At 45.2% G+C, this 14,891-nt stretch overlaps 5 protein-coding genes across 5 annotated transcripts; 2 read left to right on the top strand and 3 right to left on the bottom strand.

Moving 5' to 3' along the window:
* Nucleotides 1–1,067: 1,067 nt before the first annotated feature.
* VTP01DRAFT_10348 (uncharacterized protein) lies at nt 1,068–1,370 on the bottom strand (the record flags this gene model as incomplete). The annotated part of the gene is made up of 1 exon (XM_069378700.1): nt 1,068–1,370. One exon carries the CDS (start codon nt 1,368–1,370, stop codon nt 1,068–1,070), a length of 303 nt encoding a protein of 100 aa, XP_069239773.1.
* Nucleotides 1,371–2,007: 637 nt separating this feature from the next.
* VTP01DRAFT_10347 (uncharacterized protein) lies at nt 2,008–4,449 on the bottom strand (the record flags this gene model as incomplete). The annotated part of the gene is made up of 9 exons (XM_069378699.1): nt 2,008–2,042; nt 2,107–2,411; nt 2,474–2,546; nt 2,611–2,639; nt 2,694–3,528; nt 3,598–3,728; nt 3,790–3,908; nt 3,980–4,043; nt 4,106–4,449. The coding sequence occupies 9 exons, from the start codon at nt 4,447–4,449 to the stop codon at nt 2,008–2,010; spliced, it is 1,935 nt and encodes a 644-aa protein (XP_069239772.1).
* A 358-nt stretch (nt 4,450–4,807) lies between these two features.
* On the bottom strand, nt 4,808–5,746 carry VTP01DRAFT_10346 (uncharacterized protein; the record flags this gene model as incomplete). Its single annotated transcript, XM_069378698.1, has 6 exons — nt 4,808–4,810; nt 4,874–4,999; nt 5,064–5,339; nt 5,399–5,443; nt 5,629–5,654; nt 5,719–5,746. 6 exons carry the CDS (start codon nt 5,744–5,746, stop codon nt 4,808–4,810), a joined length of 504 nt encoding a protein of 167 aa, XP_069239771.1.
* Nucleotides 5,747–6,983: 1,237 nt separating this feature from the next.
* VTP01DRAFT_10345 (uncharacterized protein) lies at nt 6,984–10,027 on the top strand (the record flags this gene model as incomplete). Its single annotated transcript, XM_069378697.1, has 11 exons — nt 6,984–7,375; nt 7,446–7,468; nt 7,540–7,616; nt 7,703–7,829; nt 7,893–8,483; nt 8,551–8,844; nt 8,902–8,962; nt 9,035–9,453; nt 9,515–9,649; nt 9,728–9,808; nt 9,861–10,027. 11 exons carry the CDS (start codon nt 6,984–6,986, stop codon nt 10,025–10,027), a joined length of 2,367 nt encoding a protein of 788 aa, XP_069239770.1.
* An 899-nt stretch (nt 10,028–10,926) lies between these two features.
* On the top strand, nt 10,927–14,829 carry VTP01DRAFT_10344 (uncharacterized protein; the record flags this gene model as incomplete). Its single annotated transcript, XM_069378696.1, has 11 exons — nt 10,927–10,995; nt 11,104–11,156; nt 11,246–11,431; nt 11,496–11,706; nt 11,770–12,057; nt 12,121–12,267; nt 12,332–12,451; nt 12,508–13,399; nt 13,465–13,608; nt 13,664–13,839; nt 13,900–14,829. 11 exons carry the CDS (start codon nt 10,927–10,929, stop codon nt 14,827–14,829), a joined length of 3,216 nt encoding a protein of 1,071 aa, XP_069239769.1.
* Between the last annotated feature and the right edge of the window lie 62 nt (nt 14,830–14,891).

Raw genomic sequence — 14,891 nt, 5'->3', positions numbered from 1 at the left:
CTTGCGGAAGATATGCATCGAGAGGAGCAAGGGAAGATTCCAGTGAGCCCTAGAAAGTGTAACCGTAGTCGTCTCTTCGCGAGATGCTAATAATAAGTATTTTGATACGACGCATGTCCGTAGGCACTCAAATCGAAATAGTTTCGGAAGTCTTGCAGTAGATCCCAGACGTCAGACTACGGCTCCTGATGAAAAGTCGTTTTCTTGACGTTCTTTGTTCATTGATTCAACATTACGCTGGAATTTCGCAACAAGGCATTGCTACCTATTTCAGGCGCAAAAACAAAAGAACTGGAATCGTTCCAGATAAGCAAGAGGAAACAGTGATGTAATCGTTGAGGAGACTGCCTGGAAAGAGTGGAAAATTCTTGCGTAGTTATAGCTCAAGGGAATGCTGCTTGGCTGATCAGACCACTTTTGTAAAGATACTGGCTTCTTCCATATGTGTAGGATCATTTTTGATCCGGAACTTTTGGCAAGTATGGCTTACATTTTGGGAGGCTTCTGACCAAACTGCACAGTGTAGCCAACTGAGCAATACTCAAGTTTTGTTGATTAAGTAGCCTTATAGCCATGACATCTGTCCTTTCAATATGCGATGTGTTAGTATTTTGATTTGATGGCATGTTTCGAGAATATCATCCGATGCACGAACCAGCCCTTCTTTGGCCAGACTTTATTTTGCACCGATAGCCATAGAGCGGACTCGATTAGTAATCGCTGCTTACAAGAATGTCGTAAACACTCTGTGACATAAACATGAAGCTGTAGAATTCCATTCACTTTGCATATCATCAGACTTGCGATTGTATGATTTAACAATGATTTAATGATTAAGACATGCATGCAAATGATAGAGATGAGTATTTAATGCTAAAACGACGGATAGTAACGGATAAGGATGCGAGACAAAGAGAGAGAGAGAGAGAGAGTAGTAATAGAAAGTATTCGGAGGGAGGACAGGATGCAAAGATTATCCATGACGACGAGAGTAATAAAGGGAAGGAGTATATACGTAAACGTTAGTTGAAGAGGGATGGAGAAGAAGGGATTAGAAAATTTTTCCTTTAAGCACCAGTGTTGGTAGCATCGTAGCCTCGAGCATATGCATGGCGGCCGCCCATAGGGTCAACAAAGGAGCCGAGGGTGTCAGGACGCTTGTTGTGTCGCATGGGATCGCGCAAGTACTTCTCATTGGGAGTAGGCGAGTTGATGGGTTCGTGGTATAGAGATGATGCGCGGGAGCTTGAAGCGCTAGGTGTGGAAGCAGGCGTAGCAGAGTCGGGTGTAGACTTTTTGCTGTCAGAACCAGGAGCAACGTTTGTCTTGTTTGCGCCGAGGATTTTAGCAATGCGTTCGTGGAGACCCATTATTGGAATGTAATATTGGAAGTAGAATTGGTTGTTGTAGGAAACGAACGACGGGAGGGTGGATTGCCTGACTTTTTATACCATAAGGTCTGCTAAACTGTTAGCCGGCACGCCGCCGATGATGCCCTGAAATTTTTTTCATTTTTGGCAACGCGAGCAGATCAACGGGCACAGTTCCGAGAATGAAAATTCATGATCCGTTCGTGGTCGTTATCTCCGGTTTGTAGATAGTGACAACTAATCTGTCATCAAACCAGTTCGTTTTGTCAAGCTACAAACTGCATACGCTTATGTGTGCTTTAGAAAGTAAATATTCATATACGTATATGCGTGATCTTTTTTCCTCGTCGAATATTGCTTTGAAACAAACACGCCATCCCCTGAGCAAACACATGATGGACGGAGTTGAATCTGGCGGCTGAACGTTTAAACCGTCGCACGGATCAAAAATCAATGACACAACCTATCGAGCATCCCACATGACATTTAAATCGGAAAGTTCGAGCATACTCCTTGCACCTCTAAAGGGGAATCAGTAAAAATGTGCCTTTGCAGCCCATTTTCCTTGTTATCATAGCAAATATGAAGAAAGTAGTGGTTTAAGAAAAACTGTTGTAAAGGGATGTATTTCATACAGCTAGGACGTCGGTCTGTATCTGTGCATAGATAAGTCTTAATACACAGCAGAGTTAGTCATCGAAGACAAGTTTTCCAGACGATATCATAGGATACTTACAGCGCCAGTTTTCTATACAATCGAACAGCCATTCTTCCTTGATAACATCCTTGTCGCAGTCAATAGCTCGGTTAGAAATGACGACATCTGCATCGTTTAGCGAGGTTGAGACAGTGCCGTTTGCTAAAATAATCAGTCGCTCCAGCGATTCTTTCGCAAGCCTTGTGTTGCTTGATACCCATATTCGTGTTGTAGATGGTAAAATCTTGACCGTGCTTCTCGATGCCTTTGACAAACTATACAAGTCATTCGCCTCGTACATGCTTTCATCTTGATACGCTCCTGCAGATTCGCTATCCAGTAACCTATCATATGTTACTCAGTCGATAATATCACGGAAAGCAATTTCTAAAAGAGGTACTTTTACCATTCTGGTTTCAAGAAATACACACCGTAAAGTAAAGCGAACAATGCAGGTTCGGTTCTTTGTTTTTTGTCCACTGTATTGTTACAGGGATCAATAACCTGAGCTTAAAACATATGCGTCTACAAATCTGCCCTTACCGATTACACATGCAGTCTTTTCGTCCACTCTACTGACTGTGTTTAGTCATGATCTTCACGAGACAGCTTCTATTCCACTTTACCTGTTCGACAGAATGTATCTTCCTAATCGTTCGATAATCCGAATGCATCTTTGTTGTAACTGCTTGTCCAGATTGATAAGTACAATAGTAGGTGAATCTGCATTAGTTTGAACGATAACGCGGTCGTGCGATGGTAACGATGATGCCGCTTGTTTAGTATGCGGTGGTAAGGAAGAATATGATCGTAGCGGTGGCGGTGTATTTGGATTTTGAGAAACAGTCGATGAATTAGAGAATGCAGATAGAGATGATATTGATGTAGATGGAGGTTTCGATGGAGATAATGGTGCTGAAGACGATGCTCCTTGATTAGAGGTGATGTTAGAGCCCGATTTGCTCAATTCATTGATGCTAGGTCGTATCAGGTTTCCAGTTGATCGCCGCTTTCGTCGCAACGGTGTCTGTGCCTGAGATTTGGACTGTCGCGATGATTTTGGCGGTTCATCAACGGAACCAACAAAGAAACCAGCCTTGATTTCCGCTTTGATTTCGTCGTTTGGCAGGCGCTCTGATAATCGCTTTTTGGCTGGCGATAGGTGATCAGATGGCCGTTGCTCAGATTTCATTTTTGAAAGGGTATCGTGTTTTGCTGGGCTGCATCTATTTGCATCGGCCTGCGTGTTTGATGCATGCGTATCACTCGGTTCTGCCGTGGTGTCAGCCATGAGCGTCGACAAGATTTCGCTTTTAGGTTTTCCAATCCGGGACAGCGACAGACGAGACCGCGTGTCGTCAATAGATATGATTGCACTGTCGACTTTCGGACGTTTCATACTTGGATCTAGCGACGCTCGTCCGCTGGATGCTCGTTTGCGTGCTGGTGACTCCTTTTCCTCTAATAAACCATCCCGTTGGTATATTGGCCCTCGACACATCATCGTGCAGTAAATTATTCAAAATGTACCTTCCAAGTCAAGTGCTCTGACCTTTCCCGGTTCCATAGATTTTCGCCGGCGATTGGGTGCCATTAGCAAACCCGGGGCCCCTTCAACGCAAAAGTCCTTCTCATCAAGTCGGCGTCCTTCTTGTTTACATCTATTCAAAGAACCATGAATCAGGTTTGATCGAGCGATAAAACGTGCGTGATGCAATTTACCGGCTAATCCACAGCAAGTTCACCACGTTGATTTTTCGACTTAGCGCCTTTTTGAGTGTAGCCGACGATCCATTCTTGAACACGAGATGAGTGATCGTATCCGAAAATGTTCGACGGGTCTATATATTCATAAATATCGTTGAGCTTTGTTCATAGCAAGGATCAACAAGTTCCATTACGATTACGATACCTTGGCTCCCATGTCCTGAAGAGCTCGTTCAAATGTAGCTGATACATCGTCGCCGTCTTCGGTTCTATACCGAAAGAACTCCTTAAGCTGTCCGTTCCTACTATGTCACTTGCTTTTCTCTCTAACCTAATATCTAGACACGCAACGACGCCTTTCAAAATTTGACTCGTGTCGACTGATCTTGATGGAGAAGCGGAGGGAGAGGAGGAACGCGTTGAGTTGAGAGTCAAGACGCTCGGTGCGCTTTCGGTCTTCGCAGGTGTTTGTGGGAGATTGGCTGGAGCAACAGAAGGTGAAGACTGATTTAGAAATGGGGTAATAAGAGACTGACGAGCATTGTTGCTGTTATTGTTGTAAGATCGTTGCAGCTGCTGTTGAGTCTGATCCCTGAATCCACCTCGTATACTGCGTTTGCGAATATGGGAGGTTTGGGCGCCATTCACAGAAGGCGAACCGGGTTTCTCAAGCATTAGTACGTTTTCGATTCGCCTCGTTCTGTTCGAAACAGTAGCACCGCAGCGAGAGAAAGGAGGAAAGAAAAACAATGCGCGTGGATTTCCCGCATCATTGAAATTGCTAATCCCGCCGCCGGTTCCACCACGTCGTTCCTTGCAAATCACAATGAGCTTTGACTTTTACAAATTGTAGAAAGGACATTGAATATCAAATGTGTGCACAAAAACACCACGAGCCATCACGTAACAAATCAAAAACATGGTTACGAGACGAATATTCGACAAGAATTATTTCTTCTGCCATCCCGACACTTTTAATAGAAAAATGCGTGATTTTTTTAAGTACTACGATGCTCATATGAAGTGATATCATTTACTACAGAAATTCAATGGTTAGCATATATTTAAGAGCAAAGCAAGATGTTTATATGCAACATACCAGCTTCTCTTGCTTGAGACCGTCCTTGAAGAAGGTGAAGTAGGGGGTGATACCATCTTCACGGTAGTTCAACAAGGCAACCATACCCTCGGGGTCCATGCTCTCACCGACGTAGAATTCGTAGTCCTACAAGTGACAATGAGTAAAACTGAGAAGCGAGGCATGTAAAGATCAATAACACGATGTATACCTTGAAGTTGGCAAGGATCTTCTTGACAAGGGTGGTGGCCTTGGCTTCGAAGACGGGAACACGCTCAGGGTTGGTTTCCTGGAGCTTGGTCTTGAGAGCCTTCATGTAGCCCTTGATGTAGGTCATGTAGGACTTCTTGTCGAAGGAGGTCTCGGTAAGGTGAGCAGAATGGACAACGTTGTTGACGGTCTGGACACCTTCTTCGATGGTCTCCTCACCACCCTCAGCGGAGGGGTTGGCACCAATATCGACTTCACCTTCCTTGATGGTGATCATCTATTTTACTTTGCATTAATACAACACTAGTTATCAAACCCAAGTATTACAAAACATACCTGGCAGTCGACTTCGTAGGCAATGTCATCGACTTCCTTGATGGGCTGCATAAACGCGAAATATGGTTAGTTCCAATGCTCCACTCATCTGCGCCAGGTTTGTCCTTTGTGCCAAGATGACTGGAAAAATTCAATGGGTTTGAGTGGAATTTAACGATCGTTCCCCCACTGCAGAGCTCCAATCGCCTTGAACACGAAGTTTAGGATTCGCAATGGCAGCATGTACTTACGAAGGCATCAGAGAACAATTCGTCGCCTAGAATACCAATCCTGGTCAGCGATCCTTTCATACGACAGCAATGGATTCTTCATGTCCTTACCAGAGATGATATCGCGGTACAAAAGCATGGTGGATACTACGAGTTAGATGGATGGATGCAGGGAAAGAACACATGCACCAGCTTTGCTTTGCCCTTAAATACAGCGGAATAACAATTCGCGATTTCCGCCAATCACTTTGTTGTGAGGAGCCACGCATGAATGTGTGTATTTTTTGAATGTTATGATGCTTTATCCAATTATACTGTTGTTGTGGATCCGAGTGCCTTTTCTTGTTCTCCTAAGGATGTTTCATGAATTCGACCCTGAAAAGTGAGTGCTACATGGAAATATTTTTTGGTCTTTATCACTGAGCAAAGTATGAGCGAAGAAGTGATCCTTGAGAAGCTTATGTATATGGCTGTAAAAGATTTCTTCTTAACAGCCATCTCTGACTACATTTCCGAGATGTATTGACCTTCTTCTTTCTCAAGATTTGCCTTTATTATGACCGTGTTGTTGTATCTGCTGTGAGGGCTCAGTAAGGATGCGCTTCATCTAGCATGCAAATAATATTGGGTTATGAACATACTATTGACATATATCTGCCTTTTGCATGCATCGTCGTAGCTCCAGAGTTGAGTCGCTGTTAAAATACAAGTATACACTGGAGCGGGTTTAAACTAACAGGTTCCACGACATCATCATCATCCCAATGTTTCTAAGAGCAAACTCATCTATAAGCATGTGAAATATTGAGATGATGGTGTAAATCTCTGATAGAAACTTTTATGAATCCATGCAAATAGCTTGATACGAGAAATTGTTTTGATTTCTGGTAGACAGGCAATCTTGATCGGTGCAGTGCAGATGTAGCAAAAATGACGCGCAGCAAAGAGACGCACCCAGGCCTATTTGACCCAACGGTTGTATCGCTTGGTTCCAAGGTTTCCGGGTTACACTGCAGCACTCCTAAACCGAGTTCATTGTCCTCGCTAAACCCAAATAAAAACGTTGGAAATACCGAATGTCAACAAGCTTAGCAGATGATCTTCATGTATTATTCCTCTTTGAGATATTTGGATGTATCCCTTTTCGACATTTTTAGAGAAATACATCTTGTCAAACAAAATAGGGCTTGCCAGGCCGCAATCTTTCGCTATATGTGGCAAATTAGTGTCCCGGGGAAAGCGACCATCGGTTCCATCGAATTAACGCTCCGAGTTGTTCAGCCAAGCCGATTCCTGTGGTTGCACACATTATCCATTTTCCTGTTTTTCCGTCGTCGCTTCCCTCACTCTCGCTACTCTTCCTCTTATTATTCCCAATGTCGGATGGGCTAGGACCTCACTTAAGCATAGGAGATCACCAGCACCATCACCACCACCGCCACTCTTCTGCTGTTGGAGACGATGACGCAGAGGTGATCGAAACAAGCTCTCGAACAGAGCGACGTGGTTCTAGGGCAACATCTCACAGCACCAGGCACCGGTTCTTGAATGGTCTGACGGCACCCCTTCACGACAGACACGGCCGGCCTATCCGTCGCCATGGCCAGGAAACTTTTGGTGATGCGCTGATGCATCCTTTCCGTGAATATGAACTGCACAAGCAGCGAATGAAGGAGTACGAAGAAGAGATGAAAAAATGGGTGCATTCACACATCGACGAGGAGAAGTTTCAAAGATCTGCACCTCTCGAGGAAGCAGCTCCGACACCGTAAGGAGATCACGTGGGCAGCGATCACAGAAAATATAAGCTTACATTGTTTTTATTTATGCAAAACCAGGGTTGGCCAGTTTGACCGACTAAGTAAGGAAGAAACAAATGTTGTAGCTGGCGAGAGAGAGAGAGAGATTGCTGACTTTGTTGCCATGCACAAGCTATCCATTTTAAGCACCTCGTGGGCGATCAGGATATTCGTATCACGAAGCCAATGGTGGATCGCTTGAGGTTTCCGGTGAGTTTGTCAGCTGAGAAAGAAAAAAAAAATAGGGCCAGCGCCGCCGCCGCCGCAGCTTTTAATTGACACTCCACAACCTACAGCTCTCTTTGACAGAAGAAGAAGTCCTGAAACTGTATGCTGTCCACAACACAGATGAATTGATCGAATTCTTGCACAAGACTGGCCGAAATTATTCTGTAAAAGTGCACAGAACCATCAATAGAAAGAGTAAGCTTTCTACTTTTAAGCGGCATTCCAATAGATGCTTATTGTTCCCCAAAAAATATCCAGGGCGCAACACCCAAGACAGTCTCAGCTCAAGCGAGAACGACGATGAAGGTATCGCCCCATCAAACATCGACGATGAGAAGAAAGCAAGTCAAAACCAGGAGAAGGAGAAGGAAAAAGACAAAGTGGCACCGGGCGTGGACCCGGAGAATCCTGATATTATCAACTTGAACTCGAACGTGTACCTGGAACTGATCTACATTACCGAGGAGGATTATTCGGACTTGGAAGGTGAGACATCGCATCGCCGTCCCTTCTTTGTCGTGCCAGACCCGGACTTGTCAGATGAAATCGGAAAGGACAGCGAGGCTACTTGGTTGGAATTATTTGGTGATGTCTTTTACGTCGGTTTCCTTGCTACGTTCACGCACGAGCACCACATTGTTGACTCACACGAGTTGGGTGTGTACGCAGCGTGGTTTGTCGTCGTCTGGTGGACCTGGTGCGCCGGAGCATTGTACTCTTCGCGATATGACCGTTCCGATGTCGTGCACCATATTTACAAGATTATCGAACTGTGTGGTCTTGTCGGTATGGCAGGCGCCAGCAGCGACTTTTGGGACCATCCTCGTGGATTCATCATTGGTTATATGGGTATGTCTATATCTTGGAATCAATTATTTTGTAAAGATATTCCCACTCTGACTGTTATAATACCTAGTGATGAAGGCTGTGTTGCTCATTCAATATTCTGCTTTGCTCTCCACCGCCGTTATTGCTGGTTCATTTTCTCGTCGACCTCTGGGAGCGTACGTTGCTGTCAACAGTATCTCGCTTATCCTGTGGGGTGTCTCCTTGCTCTATCTAGACAACCGCGCTGCCAGATTCTCGCTTTGGTACATTTCTATCGGTCTCGAGGTTATTGTACAAATAATATTGACAGGCAACAAGGCAGTTTCTTTGGCAGCCAGTCACTTGGGTGAACGTTTTGCTCTCTTCACCATCATTGTACTTGGTAAATACCAAGTTTTGCGATCTCAAGCGAAAGTATATATGCTGACGAATTTGTTAGGTGAAAACTGCATGGGCTTTATCCGTACAGTTATGGAATCAGGCACTGAAGTCCGCGTTGTGTGAGTTATCATCATCATACCATGTCATACATGTATGCATGCATATACTAATCTCAAATGTTTTTCTTTTAGTGTCGCCAACATGTTTGGTGTGGTTATCATCTTCTTATTCTTCTTCATGTACTTTGATGACTTCCGCAAGGAAGTCTTGGGCGAAGTTAAGCTGAGCCAACTGTGGATGTATCTTCACTTCCCCTTGCATCTTTGCCAGGTAGCTTTCGGCATTGCATTGACTGATACTATATCACTCTACGAAAGCCAAAGCGCTGAGGCTGTATCGACGGCATCGGAAGGCACTAGCGCTGTCAGTCATCTCGCAGCTGCTCTCAAGATGGCTGCCGAAACAACGGTTGCTGCCGCCTCCGAGGAAGGAAGCAGCACTGAATCGCACGTCGACCCGTCCTATGTGTTTAAATCCTTTTGGGTAGCCGGCGGTCTCATTATTTGTCTCAATGCATTGATCAAGATTGTCAATACTCCCATTGCTGGCGGTAAAGAATTGCTAACAAGTTCTGGATGGAGTATTATAGACTCATCTAATGTTTATTGCAGCAAAATGGTCAGCAATCATTTGCTCTGCACGTATCATCAATGGTATCATCTTTTTCGCATTAACTGCTGTACCTCCCGAGAACTTGAACGGTCTCGCCATGTTGGGAATTATGGCAGCCTTTTTGATCCTCCAATGTAAGTGCACTTTCTGTAATCGAATGCCAACGGTGGTGCTAAAGTTACTCTCCAGCCGCGATCGACTTGCTTGACTAGATAACATCAAAACTTACATCCAATTTAGAGCATACCCATTTAACAGTAGTGATATCGTCTATATCAAAAACAAAATGGAATGTAACTTTATACAAAAGGTTCAGTCATGACTTTTAAAACTATCCCGTATCAGTGCGTTCCATGTGTACGAAATTCATGAAGAATCTGAACTGGGGCGGTATGCACGGACCTGTGGAAACCTGTCCCATGTCTTGCGATATTTGCTATTGGGGACTGATGGTTATACGTATAGCATTTGCAAAAAAGAAAAAAGTCTACTGCCATCTTCCCGCTGCGTAAACCTGCAGCGGAAAGTTTGTTTGAAGATGTGTTCATGCTAGTATGTATCATATTTGCGTTTGCAATGTATCAACGAAACGATACACCCATGAGCCTTTCTTAGACTATATGCAAGCATACAGCACACTTGGGCCCCTAGTAAACGAGAGCGATTTGATATCCAGGTAGTAACTGGAACTCGCAAACGTCGCAGCAACGACGTAGGTAGTTATTCTTGCAACTTGAATTCGCTAGAAGATCTTGGAATGACAGAAAAAGTATTGTCATTTTGTAGAAAAACATGTAGAAACTGATAACTTTGACAAAGGAAGGAGAATGATCGATGAACTCGTTGGAAAGTACGGGAATATTTTTCAGAGATGATATCTGACGATAGTAGAGTGCTATAACAATGATATCCGCCAAATTCTACAACGTGAAACACCATCAACTTGCCCGGACCAAAGATTGGAAGGCTTAGCCCCGACTCTTCTCTTGCGCGGCAGACGTTAAAATCGGCCGATTCTTCCTTCCCTCAATTCTCTGCAACAAGGTAATGTAACCGGGCTGAATTCCGTTTGATTTCGATTCTGGAGGGTGGATTACGGTACATTGGGTTGCGAAATGCGAATTTGGGAATGAGGTCATTGTGGGTGTTCAAGTGCCCAGGCATTCCACGAGTGCGGTGTGTGGGTCAGCTGGGGCTGCAGCGTTGATGGTGCGTGTGTGTGTATTATTTGTTGGAACGAGGTTTTCTTATTACCCCTTTTTCTGAATGTTTTACAGAATTAAAAACAAGATTAAAAATAAAAAAGTACAAGGTCAACCACCTCTTGACCTTGCGCGTGTGTGTAATATACGACCGGCAAAATATATATATAGTTCTATATATATATATATTCTCCCAGATTTGTGACCCTATGGCTACATCCAATCACGCGTCAACTTTTGATAAACTTGTCGGCAATGCAGAGAACATGCGGAATGCGGTATGTGCTGTTTCACGCACCCAGCGTTTTTTTTTTTTTTTTTGTTTGGCACTCTCTTTCCCCACGCTCCCTCCTATCCGAGCCTTAACATTGATTATTGTACCTTAGACACCGCAAGAGTTACGAGCGCGTGCGCAACAAGACTTGGAAGCTCAGTTAAGGTGAGGAACCCAGTAAAAGAAAATATCCGGGTACCCAGCCGTCGGGCAGACTACACTAAGCATATAATGTCGTCACCGTGTCGATTTAGCTCGCTGATGCAAGCTCGAGAACGTATTCTAGAGGAATTATTCATTTTGACGCGAGGGAACGATCAAGATGCAGCATCGACGGTTGACAGCGACGACTTTAACGAGCGCTTGCAACAGTTTGCAGAAAACTACAAAGAGGTTGACCAACAGAGGCTGGCGGTCTACTTGGATAAGCATCGGCTAATGTAAGGGAGATCGCAGCTGATAAGAAAACGAAACTTTTTTCTAAATTCATTGTGTTTTCAACAGTGCAGTGAAGCAAGAAATCACGCCTGCCGAAAACATCTCACCCGGGAATTATGCCGAACAACCAGTCAAACCGGAAGAGCCTCTCGTTGCAGATACACCCAAAAAGGCAGCAAGACGGATCAACTTGCCGCCTCCTGAACGCATGGTAACGCGTGGCGTCAGTGGAGCAATCCGTTTAAAGAGCGTAGGAGAGATTCTGTCGGGCTTGGATGTAAGTTCAAGTGTTTATTTATAAAGAGTGCATATACGAGAGCTGACACACAAATAAATGCAGCACAATTCATCAGAGGCAGTGATTAGTCGCAGGGAAAGCCGATCAAACGGCGAGAGCCGAGCTAGCCGACGTACTGCTCATTTGCGAGCTATGCCTGTCGCTACTTCGCAGAGAGCAGAGAATCGAAACTATCCACCTCAAACGTACAATGGAGTCAAACTTCACGATTTACTTTCTCAAAAAGAACCATCGATGGATCTTTATGCTTGGCAGCTTCGTGCGAGAGCGCAGCCTTTGTACAAGGCAGTTCAAACGGCACGCAAGGCAGTAACCTCTGACAATTGGAAAGTAAGTCTAGATTATTTTCAAAAGAAAAAGAGATAGTTGAACATTAAGCTTCGACCACTGCAGCTGGCGTGGGACGAGCTACGATCTGTGAAGCTGTTGCAACAAATCGAGGAACTGAAGGCCAAAAACTTGTGGAGCTTCAGGCAGCTCAGACGGTACAAGGCGCCAACTAGACCAAAAACTCATTGGGATATTCTGCTGGATGAGATGGTAAAACAATTTAACGCATACAGTCATGTAAGCTATAGTTGTTTGTCTGACATTGTTTCTTTAGAAATGGATGCGTACAGATTTTAAGCAAGAACGAAAATGGAAAATAGCTATGGCTTATACATTATCTCGAGCAGTAATGCAGTGGCACGAAGCTGACGATAAATCAACGGTCTGTGTAAAGGTAAAAAAAGAAGAATAACTACAGAAATTATTTTAGTTATTCATCTTCAATTACAGACCAGGATACCCGAGCCAAAAGATATACAAATGATGGACGCTGCAGCAGAGTCAGAAGGTGATGATGCCCAGAGATCGTTTGAAGGTGTCCCATCTCCAGCACACGATACACCTGAATCATCCATCGATGCAGCTGAAAAGATGGATACTGAATGTACACAGCCTCTACCGACACCACCTCAGCAGCAGCCGTCAGAAATAATCATCCGCCAAGAGACAGAAACCACAGAAAACTCATCTCAATCAACGCTTTCGCAAGATATGCTTCAAACTTACAGAAATGCTATCCAAACATACGATCCAAATATGCCAATTTTCACACTGCCTATGGACGAACTCATCGATCTCAACATCCACACACTGTTCCCCGATCTCCTCATGTACGAACCGCCAAACGACGCATTCGACGACCCATACTTTAACTATGCAGAGTACGGCCGCATTGTACCGGTTTCTAAACTTTCTACATGTCGAGTTGTCGTCAACAAGACACCAGCTATGAGCCGCAAACGAAAGGTCGATGGTGAGCAAGTTTCGTTGCCTGAAGAGCCTCTGCCAAAGGTTGCTGCTGTGCTACCTCGGCAGGGTCGATACGACACTGCTCCACTCGTGTCGCCTGTGTTTGCACCGAGAAAGATCAGAGATTATCCAGCCACCCAACCTCGTTCGCCTGCACAGCCTGAAATGCCAACGCAGACATCAACTTGGTCTGAGGATGACGATGCATATCTGATCCAGCTCATTCTACAACTGGGTTTCAACTGGGAACTCTTGTGTGATGCATTCAATGCTTCTCGCTCTTCGATATCAGGAATTTCGCGTCGACCATGGGAGCTTTACGAGCGTTGGAAGCAGAACAACTTGACGACATTGTCAGGCCAAGTCAATGCCGGTAAGTAGCAGCAATGTGGAGCGCTGCTGTAGGTGCAGTGGGCTAACAAGAAGGCATTGTTGTAGCCTATGCGTCAAAGGTCAAGAAAGATGCGTCCAGAAGGCAATCTTCCAAAACTGATGTCGTCAAGCGACGGCAACGGCAGTACAATATATTTGAAGCGATCAAGCGAAGTCAAAAGAAGAGGGAGGAGAATCGAGCTTCAACAAGTAAGACAGGCAGGCTTTTTTATTGTTGTTTTTCGAATATTAAACTGTGGCACAGACAATGCACCTCTGCCGCGTAGTACCATTGAAACTCATGGCATGAGCGCTAGCGGCCAACGATTACCTACACCTCTCGAATTGAGTATTCACAAGTTCCATCGTGATCGCCAACTGCAGCAGCTGCTGATGGAACAACGGCAATTTTCCTACGGAATGGGTGTACAACAATTTGCTGTAAGTCTATCTCTTTGCAAAAAAAGTCGAATGATGTTAATCTAAATTTCGATAATGCAGAGTACACCGCGTCCACCAAATGTAGGAGGGATTGGAGGGCAACCTTCAGCTGCCAATATGCAAGCGCGGCCTCCACAGATTCCTGCTGCAAGCAATGTAAATCGACCGTTGGTTGCGCCTCTCGGCACCGAGCCAGCAAGACCGGCTCCGGTAGCTGCTTCTGGCCAGCAAGGTGGATTGCCGTTGAACCGATATACCCCCGCACAGCTTCAGTTATTACGGCAGCAACAACAACAGTTAGCACTACTTGCTGCAGCGCAAGCACAGGCCCAAGCAGCTCAGCTGAGGTCGCCTGCTAACCAGCAGCAGCAGCAACAGCAGCAACCACAACAGCAGCAGCGATTCCCTAGTCCCACAACAACCAACCAAGGCATCACACCGTCGTCTTCGTCCGCACCAGAAGTTTCCCCTCAGACACCCACCCAGCTTTCACCGCAACCGCCTCCTCAACAACAGCAAGTGAATAACACGAATGCAGTGCAGCAGCAGGCGAGTCCGCTAGCGACAGCCGCGCGTCTCGCACAACTTGGTTACGCTTTGCCTCAGTTGGCACCTGCTCAGCAGCTACAGCTACAAAGATATTTCGCACAACTTCAGTTACGAAACCAAGCGCTTGCTGCTGCCGGTGGAAATGGATCGCCAAATAACAATCTGCAGCAGCAGCAAATGCAACCGCTTGTTCCCAACCCTGCACTTGGCGCGCATATCCCCTCCCCGCAACAAATGGCTTCAAGCAACGCCGGTGCTCCTTCCACGTCAGCGTTGCTAGCTGCACAGCAACAGCATCTGCAAAGAATACAACTTCAACAAATGTTACTTCAGCAACAGTTACAACAACAACAGCAGCAGCAGCAGCAGCAACAGCAACAGCAACAGCAAGCTTCGTCTCCTAATCCCGCAATGGCATCCGAGCAACCGCAACAACAATGACAACCTTCTTCTTCCTCCTCTTAATCGTAAATAGGCAAAAGAGAAATTATAAAGAGGAGAAA

This window comes from Rhizomucor pusillus, assembly GCF_041956525.1.
Source record: "Rhizomucor pusillus strain CBS 183.67 unplaced genomic scaffold VTP01scaffold_8, whole genome shotgun sequence".
NCBI classification, from domain to species: domain Eukaryota; kingdom Fungi; phylum Mucoromycota; class Mucoromycetes; order Mucorales; family Lichtheimiaceae; genus Rhizomucor; species Rhizomucor pusillus.
The sequence above is the reverse complement of the archived record's forward strand: the minus strand, read 5'-3'. Positions and strand labels throughout refer to the sequence as shown.